The 8,745-nt window shown below is 45.5% G+C and overlaps 1 protein-coding gene and 1 long non-coding RNA gene across 3 annotated transcripts in view; one reads left to right on the forward strand and one right to left on the reverse strand.

Moving 5' to 3' along the window:
- LOC138383270 (uncharacterized) overlaps positions 1-2,909 on the forward strand; it is a 45,441-nt gene extending 42,532 nt beyond the window's left edge. For both annotated transcript variants that reach the window (XR_011233573.1, XR_011233574.1), the window contains exon 3: positions 2,845-2,909. This is a non-coding gene — a long non-coding RNA (uncharacterized lncRNA). The remainder of the gene's footprint in view (positions 1-2,844) is intronic.
- ST8SIA3 (ST8 alpha-N-acetyl-neuraminide alpha-2,8-sialyltransferase 3) lies at positions 15-7,435 on the reverse strand. The gene is made up of 4 exons (XM_069467968.1): positions 7,257-7,435; positions 5,821-5,943; positions 2,817-3,374; positions 15-297 (listed from the first exon to the last, which is right to left on the reverse strand). The coding sequence occupies exons 1-4, from the start codon at positions 7,433-7,435 to the stop codon at positions 15-17; spliced, it is 1,143 nt and encodes a 380-aa protein (XP_069324069.1).
- Between the last annotated feature and the right edge of the window lie 1,310 nt (positions 7,436-8,745).

Genomic DNA, 8,745 nt, shown 5'->3' on the forward strand with positions numbered 1-8,745 from the left:
TCCATTCAGAGTTCTTAGGCACAGTGTGACAGAGTCAGCTTGGTGAGCCCTTCCCCATGCATTCGGTACAGCAGCTGAAACTCGGCAGGCAGCTGGTGGGACTCCTGCCACTTGGTGGTAAATTTGGTTCCTTTTTTGTCATAGTAATGGTATGGAAGATCTTCCCTGGTGTTGGGGTCAAATCCAAAAGGCCAAAATCCATACAAGTGGATCTCTTCACATATAGCTGACGCAAGGGTGTACATAAGAATACCTGTGCTCAGTCGTTTGGGTGACAAATGTTTGTTTTTCCAGTACCTGTAGAACAATAAGTACATGTGGATTCAGAGGTCAGTGTCGAAGGTTTCAATCAGCTGGGTCAATATGACTGGCTGGGGAGGTGGATTTGTCCATGGTAACTTAAACAGTGCTTGCTTTGAATTTATCTTTTAGACCACAAAATAAATAAATAAATAAAACCCTTTGGGCATGACTTGGCTACATAATTTGTCAGACCCAGTGCAAAATAAAAATGTGGACTCTCTGTTCAAAAATTATTGAAAATTTCAAGAGTGTGAGAGCAAAGTATTAAACCAAGCGTCAGGCCCTTCTGAGCACGGGATCTCCTGCAGCCATACTGCTGGCACACCTTGGAAGCTCACCCTTCCTCTGGGTCTTCCTAAAAGAGTGGTGGCTCTGCCTCAATGGTGACACAACAGATGGCCACTGATGAGAATGGCGCTGCTTCTCCTACATAAAGGGCCCTGGATATGGTGGAGGAGGTTGTTTAACCTAGGGGGACCTCCTCTGTTACTTCCCTTCCCAAACCTAGAAATTAATCCTTCTTTCTGGTTTTGAGAAGACTGCAGGGACTTATTTTTCAGCACCCTCTTATAAAAAATTGTATTCCCTGATTCCCCGTCTTCTATCTAGGGGTTCTCAAGCCTGTCTTCAGCATGCCAGGACCTAGGAAATGTATTTACACATTTTCTGAATTTAAAAAAATGCTAAATTATGGTGATTGTTCCTTTCATATTTAGATAGTATTCTGAAGCCTTCTTACCCACAACCTGAAATATTTGAGACTTCTGTGGGGGGTTGGGGAGGTGTATTTATCATTGTGTGTGGACAGAACTAAACTATTCATGAATCAGGTTTCTGTGGACTGTATTTCCTTCCAGTTTTCACTGAACCAATGTATTTGGTTCAAGCCTGAGTGGCTGTGAAACATTATGGTTAACTCCACTGGCCTTTGGTGGCAGGTAGGCCACACAGGCCAGTTTCCAGAAGTTTCTAGGCACATACAGTTCCTTTTTCACTACTTGAAGGCTTCGAAGGTGAACCTTTCCCTTTCCAGATGAAATTGAAAAGTTCAGCCTTGGTTTTAATGTTCTTATCTAAGGAGTTAGAATGATTCTGACTGTCCTTTTGGCACAGCTGAACTTAAATTGAGCAAAAGGGGAGCAAAATGATGAGGTCAAAAGACCACTGGACTGGCTGGCAGAAGGTCTGCCTTCTAATTAATTCTGGGTCTGCCCATTCCGGGCAATGACTTTGGGCAAATAAATTGCTGCTTTAAACTTAGGAGTTGGGCTACATTACCTCTTAAAAGGGTGACCATGAATCCTGGGAAACTGGGACAGCCCCAGTTGATGTCTGTTACCCCTGCTGTAATTATTCCTATCACCTCCTTTCTCTCAAAGAAAAAGTTCCAGTTTGGACTGTAAATTATGGTATTACCCCACCACTGAGGTATATACCAGTACATTAGACTACAATTCCTCTTCCTATGTGGCATCAGCTACACAGATCTTAAATTTGGAGGACTTTAGGAGACTACAGGATGGGAATAATCTATTATGGAATAAAAATCTTTAGCATTCCCTGTTTACCAGATCTCCCAGAACCCACTCCAACTCAAAATAATATTTGTGGCTACATTGAGACAGTGGGGCTATTTATACAGAGGAATCTGGAGTTGAGGCAATTTTTCTCAGATGATTTAAAGGAAAAAAATATCTTATAATTAATCTTGCTTTATAAAATACTCTGGATTAGTGGCTCCCAATTCTGACTGCATATTGGAATGATCTGGGGAGTTATTAAAAAATTCTGAGTACCTGGTTCCCACTTCCCTCCCCACCAGAAAAACTGCATTAGGTTCTCTTGAGGTAGAGTCTAGGAAAAGGTGTTTTTTAAACCTCTTCAAGTGGTTCTAAAGTACAGCCAGAGTTGAAAGTCACCAGCCTAGGACTAAAATATTGCATCTCTGGTCAATCTGTCTATCAAATTACAAGGGATAACAACAAGCTCATAAAACACTTTTCATATGTTTTTGCATTCAAATATCAAATTATAAAGGCAGGTTGTACAACTTATTATTTATCTAGGTGGTTTGCTAATCTTGGATATCTACGCAACACCTAAATATCAAATAAAAGAGAAAAATTTAAGCCAAATGCATCTTTAAAAAAAACCACTTGACTTGTCTAATTTAATCGTTGGCATTATTGGAACACATCTATCCATTTAAAGAAAATTCTTGATTTGTGGTGATTTCCATGACTGCTCGGTTAGGCTTACTACCCAGGGAGGGGATGGACAATAGAGAAGGGAGACTGATGAAACACCAATCCTGCCATTTGGCACTTGCTTACCAGCTGGGGGTAGACTGAACGTCTTACCTAGAATGATTCATTACAAAAGATAAGAGTTTGCCCTAAAGTACTAAACTAACCACAGCAACTAACTAATTGGATCACTCCCTCCCCCAAGAGATTACAATATTGATTTGCCATCTGGTGGGGTATGAGTAAAATACAATAAAATATACACACCTGTTGACATGTTGCATTATATTTCCAGGCCAAGCCAACTGGACCTTTAACTGACCTCTGTGTTCAACAAAAAAGTCAACTAATGTTCTGGTAACAGTTGCTGAAGTGTGGAAGAAAAATGCAGGGATCCAAAGAATGGCCCCATCAAGCTTTTTTAAACTGAGGAAAAAGTTGTTACGGTCCTGAATGGTCAAAAGATTGTTGTAATATTTTTCCAGGATGCTGGGGTTGAAGGTGGTAAGGTTGGTTTTCCTTCCAACATCTCTTTGGAAAGCCTCCGTAGGGGCAAAATTGCAACGGAAAACAAAATCTGATTTATCTATTTCTTGTCCACACTGGCTCCCTGTCAGGATCCCACTATTTCCAACCACAGCACAAATATTATAATGCTTATTCACAATGGGTGACACATCTGGAAGGAGTGATCGGAAGTTATTGCTAATAGAGAAAACATATTTATGGCTGGAATAATCATAGTGCATCAGTTGTCCAATCCGAACACTATTCTTGGTCAAAGAAAAATTTTTTATTACATCGACATGCTGAAGAATTTCTTGCCTAAAATAAAAAGAAATTCATTAAATGCATTCCATTCAAAAGAATTGATTTTCCATCTTATGTCTTATGCTGCCATTTCATTCAGACAAAAATCTCAGGCACACTGAATCCAAGAAAAATTACACATTCATAATTGTGGTCTTTGAAGAGAGAATTGCTTCAGAATCTGCAGACATGTTTTAATCTTTCAGTCAAGTTCTGAACATAATCCTTTGAGGCTTGTAAGTGCAACTTACAGTTTTAGCTGCCATTCCTTGGTTTTCTGCTCTACGTGAAGAGTGTATTTGATCAGGCAGGAGGCATAGGCCAAACTGTGTCAGACACAGTTTACAATTTACGAAATTGAAAGAGCTCACATTCATGCACAAACATTAGTGACTTAGAGTTTGTAACTAGGGTCTACTTTGCTATTGGACTGCAGTGTTCAAAGAATATCAAATATCACTGGTGTCCAAACAAGAACCAAATAGATATGAGTCAGTACAGCACCATCTATTATTAAAATATGAAGATGGTAATAGCAGTGGATGTAGTTGAATATTTAATAGAAATGAGATGATAATCTCATTAAGGTCCTTTGAATAATGGAACAAGGATATTTTTCTACTTTATTATACAGAAACACAATTTAGTTGAAGAAATCTAGTCCTTGGAAAATGAGGCTATTGTGAATCCTCAAAATGGATATATATTTTAACAATTCAGAGCATAAACAAAGCAAGAGTGATACTTGGAACTAATTTCAGGTTGCTTTCATATTGAGCTTTAAGTACAATTAAGTTTCTCCTTTTAAAGTCTCAGCTAGTTAAAATATTCAAGAGAGACCAGTAACATGTTACTTTGCTGCTAGACTCTCCAGTGCTAAGCAATCACATTGAATCTCTTGCTTCTTTTGCCTAAAAAACAGCAGGAAGGAAATGAAATGCTTTGCAGATCACAACTTTGCTTGGAATTTTATGTTAAAAAACTACTCCATTCTTCAAAGTACAGAGCAACATAAACTGAAATCTTCAATCCAGAAGTTCCAAAGTTACCAGTACTGTTCTTACAAGCTGTTAAAAAGGTAAGGAAAATTTAAAATGATACTGGTAAAAATTAATTACAGATTACCTAATGAATGGATTGAAATGAGGGGAGTTTTGAGAAGGAAATATATTCTTCTGACTGGTCATTTGGGTCACATGGTCTAGTGTGGGAAGAACATTTTTACTGAGTTGGAAACGTGTTTTGGGGAAAGATACAAGATGTTCTACCCATGAAAATCTTCTGGGTTGTTTATAAAATTAATATTGACTTAAAATCCCTCCCAAAATTTTAAAACGTACTAGGGTTTTAGAACAGATCGATTTTCATAAACTAATTTCTAATTAAACATAAGTGTTTTAAAAACTTTAGTCATAATCATATGACTGTATGTCAACTTTTCAAGTAAACAATATTTTCTCAATACCATGGATACCCACTGAATTTGTTTTAATTCTACCAGTAGATTAAAATTAAAAGAGAGAGAGAGAGAGAGAGAGAGAACGCGCAATAACTAGAAATGCTATGACCAAAGCACAACTCCCTAAATAGAGTGGTTTGTAAAATAAGTATTCACACCTCTAATGAATACACTAGATGGCTCACATCCCATTTAGCAGCATAATAATCCCACTAAGAGGGAAGGAGTAATGATTTAACTGGGTTTGCTAAGAGTAGACCAGAATAACTGAGTAGAATAAATCAATCTGAACAAAATCTTATCCTTCTTCCCCCACCTAAAAAACAAAACAAAACAAAAATACCCTCCTTCATGTATAAAATAAAGCTGCTACAACTAGTAAGAATGAAGTTAGATAGCTTTGCAGTAAGTAAGTTAAAAGCTGTAAAGGCTTAATGAAAACAAACAGGCCAAACCAAAACAAAATCACACTTCAATACTTACATATATTTGGGCCAACATTTTCACTAGTAATTTGATTGAGATGGATTATGGTATTTTGTGTGTGTTTCAGTGAAACAACACCATTTCATTTTATTTTTCAAATTTTTCCAGTGGAGGAATGAAAATGCATTGGGTGGTCTTTTTGCAACTAGCTTTTTTTTTTTCTTTTTTTTCTTTTTTTTAAATAGATGGTTTTGGTAGTATTAGCCAGACTTGTTAATTGTAAATCATGGTGCTCAATCAAGCCCAAGTTAGGGAGGATATTGAAACTATCTTTTTCTCCTATTCAAATTGGTCCTCTTGATGTTTCCTTATTAGAAGAGGGCACTACATACATATGAAAGGGTTCCTGATCTTGCTTTGCGCAGTCAAGTCAAGAAAACAATGCAAATACACCTGGTGGTGAGGGTAGGAAGTATAAATTTTTGTTGTTGGGGATTTTTTGTGTTTTGTTTTGTTTTGTTTTGTTTGAGCTCCATAATTCAAAAGCACCTTTTGGACCTTTTCCTCCTATCCTACCTTTGATGCAAAAACGCTGTCCGATTAAATGTCCACTTAGAAGGTTTCTCTTGGAGTTCCTGGGTGAGAGAATTCGTAATGGGCACAAAGGACGGGTCTAGAAACTTCAGCGCAAATTGTGACCTGGAGAGGAGCATGGGTACAGACAAACGTGCTGGCCTCAGCTCGGGAGCCGAGGTAGCCATTAAAGTCCAGCGGGGACGCGGGGAGGGCTGACGCGCGCTGGCTCGGTTCCGTCCCGCAGCCCCTTCTCCTTTGATCCGCCCTCTGCCCCCACGCACACCCGGGAGAAAGAAGGAAAACAGGGAAGCCCGTCTCCATTGTCCGGCCCTCCGGGTGCGGGAGAGACCATAAAATGGCCGTCCTGCGGAGAGCAGGGTGGGAGCCGCGCGCCGAGCTGCCGCGCGGGAGGACCCGAGTCAGCACCGCGGACAGCGGCCGCGTCTCCTCGCGACCGCCCCGCGCCGCCCGCGCCGCCCCCGCCGCCCAGAGAATTGATTTTTGGAAAAAGGGCTGAGGAAGCTGGAGACCCAGGGGAAGGCGGTAGCTGCTGCCTTAACCTCTTCCTTCCCGAGCCTAAGCCCGACTTCACTCCCTGTCTATTCCTAGGGACCCCCGGCCAGCTCCCCTCCTCCGCCCAGGCGGGGCTTCTCTAGGTCCCACATCCTGGCCCGGCTTGGACCACAGGTTGCAGCTTGTAGTTGCCACCTGCCCATCAGGAGGCCCTGCTGGGAGAGCTCCCTGGGTCACAGGTAGGGCGGGGGCTCTCGGTAAGCTGTGCCGGGCTGCGCCCGGCTGAGCCGGCGGTGCCTTCGACCTGGGCGAGGGTAGGCGGCCCCTAGGAGGCTCGCTTCCCGCAGGGGGCGGGGGAATTGCAGAAATCCCGGAAAGGGGGAGGGCGGCGGGGGAAAGGGTCCAGGGAGAACGCCCCAGGGGCTTCATGCGAAGAAACCCGCGCATCATTTGATGGAGGGTGGGGGCGGAGAGGAGGCAGGTGCGAGGGGAGCCCGGCGCCTCCGCCATTAAACTGCCCCGCACGCAGCCTGGCCCGCGGGGTCTGCGGACAGGGCACGGGGAGGGCGCCCACCTCGCGCCTGTCCACCTCTCGATTCACCGCCCCCTCCCCAGTGCACACGCTGCCCTTCCCTCCACCATCCTCCTCCTTAACCGGCCTCCCCCCCCCCTCATTTTTGACATGGGGGAAGGGATGCCGAGGAAGAATACGAGCAAAGCAATCTCATCGATTAGGATAACGGCTGGTACGGCCTTTGGGTTAAAAATTAAAGGGGAGGAGGAAGGGAGAGGCAGAGAGAGTGATGGAAGGACCACGCAGTGATCTCGCCCTAAGTGTCTCGGAGAAGCCAAAACACCCTCCGCCCCCTCCCCAAACACACCATAAACCAGATTCCTGAGGGCGCTCGGAGGCCCGCACTCACCGGAATCCCGCGTGGAACATGTACATTCGGGGCGCCCCCGGGCTGGCGTACTTGGGAGTGGTGAAGATGTTCTCCTTTTTCAGGGACACGTAGCTGATGAGCGATAAAATCAGCAGGGCGACGCTGAGCATGACCAGCCCCAGCACACTGGCGACCCGGGCCATTTTGCAATTTCTCATCCCGGGCTGGGCTGGGATCAGGGAAAGCGGGGAAATCGATCCATCGAGCGGCCAGCAGCTCGCTGGCGCGTGAGTGTGTTCGCGCGCGCGTGAGCGTGTGTGGCGGAGGAGGGGACCCGGGCAGGGCAGCCGCGGAGGGCTGCGGGTGGGGGCGGGCAGGAGCCTGGCAGGGGACCCCCGAGGCAGGGGCGAGCGGGGCAGGAGGCTGAGCAGGAAGATGGAGGGGCTGTGCGCGGCGTGGCTGGCGAGGGAGCGCGCCGTGTCGTGCGTCTCCGGCGGCCGCCTCAGGCTCCCCCGCGCGTTTCCAACGAGGCTGCCATCTCCGCCGCCGCCTGCAAGATAAATGTGATTGGAATAATGTTACAGTTCGATCTAAGCACAGGATTTAATTAATGAACTCTAATCTCCAAAAAAACCGGGGGGGGGGGGTGCGGGAGAAGGAGGGAAGAGGGGAAGGGGCGGAGGGAAAGGACAGACCCTGGGAGGCTGCAGCCCACGCCCACGGCCTCCCCGGAGGAGGGTGCCAGCCAGGAGGCGGCTGTCGGGAGACAGACGCCCAAACTTAGTTTAATGGACCATTCTTTACTTTATAACATCACGGAATAGGGAGATAAATAACCGGATTTGCTGCCCCCGGAGGAGGATAAACAACAGCTGGGTGCTTCTCAGAGATGCAAGAAGAGTGGTTTTAGGAAGGCAGGTGTTTACAAGCTTCTCCGCTCATCACTGAGGCCCCGCCTGTGCCCCCCACCCCCGTCCCCTTCACAGGAAGCCCCAAACAGTGGCTGGGCCTTCTTGCCTTGGGAATGCTTAAGCTCTCCTTGGCATTTGCAAGAATGTCTCCCCTGTCTGCCCCCTATGCCCACCACGTATTTCGTTTATCCCTCAAAGGTGAGTAGTGCCTAGCAAAGTTTGGAAGTGTCCTGTGAGTGGAGAGGGCCTGACTTCCTCTCCCCTGTCCTCCCAGCGCCTGGTTCCAGGGGTACAGCTGGTGGACAGTGTACTTGCCCCTCACTTGCCCAGGCCTGGAGCAGTTAGCCCTGTTTTAACTCTCCATTGCCTGGTTTCTGGATCCATCCTTGGGGCCAGGCCTTCTGGATGGACTAGCTGGCTGAGCCACCCAGAAGCTGAGGGCATTATAAACACACCAAAGTCTCTCTTGAAAGAACCCAAGAACCAGGTAAGAGAGGCAGCCTCTGAGGGTGCACCGGGAAAACGCATGTGTTTCTTTAGTTCTATCCCTTGCAATTACCTTATGGCCTTTTCCACCCTAGCTTTGCTCTTGGCTTGGTCCTCCCAATACTGGTCAA

This window comes from Eulemur rufifrons, chromosome 5 (assembly GCF_041146395.1).
Source record: "Eulemur rufifrons isolate Redbay chromosome 5, OSU_ERuf_1, whole genome shotgun sequence".
NCBI lineage: Eukaryota > Metazoa > Chordata > Mammalia > Primates > Lemuridae > Eulemur > Eulemur rufifrons.